The sequence below is a fragment of the Plasmodium cynomolgi genome, assembly GCF_000321355.1.
Source record: "Plasmodium cynomolgi strain B DNA, scaffold: 1034, whole genome shotgun sequence".
Lineage (NCBI taxonomy): Eukaryota > Apicomplexa > Aconoidasida > Haemosporida > Plasmodiidae > Plasmodium > Plasmodium cynomolgi.
In genome coordinates, this window is record NW_004193145.1 from 1 (window position 1) to 1,391 (window position 1,391).

The 1,391-nt window shown below is 21.5% G+C and overlaps 1 protein-coding gene across 1 annotated transcript; it reads right to left on the reverse strand.

Moving 5' to 3' along the window:
* Window positions 1-589: 589 nt before the first annotated feature.
* PCYB_006600 (hypothetical protein) lies at window positions 590-982 on the reverse strand (the record flags this gene model as incomplete). The annotated part of the gene is made up of 1 exon (XM_004228081.1): window positions 590-982. A coding segment is annotated over one exon (390 nt), but the record flags the coding sequence as incomplete, so codon positions are not given.
* Between the last annotated feature and the right edge of the window lie 409 nt (window positions 983-1,391).

The following is a 1,391-nucleotide window of genomic DNA, read 5'->3' on the forward strand; positions in this document are numbered from 1 at the left end:
TACAATTGCAAAACATTTCTTTTATATGCAAATTCAATATTATAATAAAAGAATAATCATTTTATATAGATATTTCTGTAAAATATGGAACATAACAAAAAAATTTATCGTTAAGGTAATATATATTTTTTTAGTTCCCTTAAATAATTATTAATTACAATAAAATGATAAATATCGAACTATATTTCACTTAAAAAAAATTACATTTGCACATTCACATATTGTAGAGGCATTTTAAATTAGAGTCAACATAATAATTTTAAAATACATGTATTTAATACGATAGTTTAATCTATCAACCCTACCTAATATAATAGTAAAATGATATAAATCTTTCGACAAAAATACATTACATAATTTCACATTTTTATTTATCATTATAAATGCATCTAATGAGACAATATTATTAAACAAAGAACTACTATTTTGAACTACGAATAAACTACCAAGAATCCCAAATGATATACATATTCAAAGTACATTATTTAATTATTCATATTTAAAAAAACCTATATATGTATATTTCTATACAATTACTAATTTATATATTAATTATAAATTTTGCGTCCTTAGGAGAGTTAGAAATATCATTTTACTGTAATTAGTTCTTTGCAAAAATGATAATATTCCTTTATACCTGTCTCACCTTTCCCATCTTTTAAATACGTGTACTTTATAAATTTTAAAAATATATAAAGAAGAACGAATATAACAATAATTATTGATAACCCTGAAAAAACAGAATTCACTATTTCGATAATTTCAAGTGTTTCCTTAATAAGTGAACTTAAATATCCACTATTATTTGTATGATATGTTACAACTTCAGATTCTATAAGTTTTAGAGGATCACCAGGTGTACGTTTAGCACGATAAGTACTTAAGCACCAATTTTGAATTAATGGATTATATTCATTAAAAAAGAATGATAATATTAATCCAAGAAAAGGAATAAAAGAAAAATTATAAGGCGAATTAAATACTTATTGAATATTTTTTATTATAAAACTTATTGTTATTCCTCAAAATTTTCTGATATTCTAAATATATTATTATTTTTATTAAGCATATTATGTTCGTAATAACAATCCAATTTGAATAAACCTTGAACCCCTAAACCCTTACGACAGATCTTAGATAATTAGAAAAAAACAATTGTCACTTCGAAACTGGTAAAGGAATTTCTTAAAACGAAATATTTTCCTAATTCTTATTTATCTACAAAAATCTATGTAAGAAAATTATTATTTTTATTTTATTTATAATTTATTCCCCATTATACCTATTTATGTGTAATAATTTATTCGCATTTTACATGGAGAAAATATTTTTTTTTTATACATATTTTCTTTTTTTTGGGGGGTTAATATAAAAAAAAACCGACAGGTTTG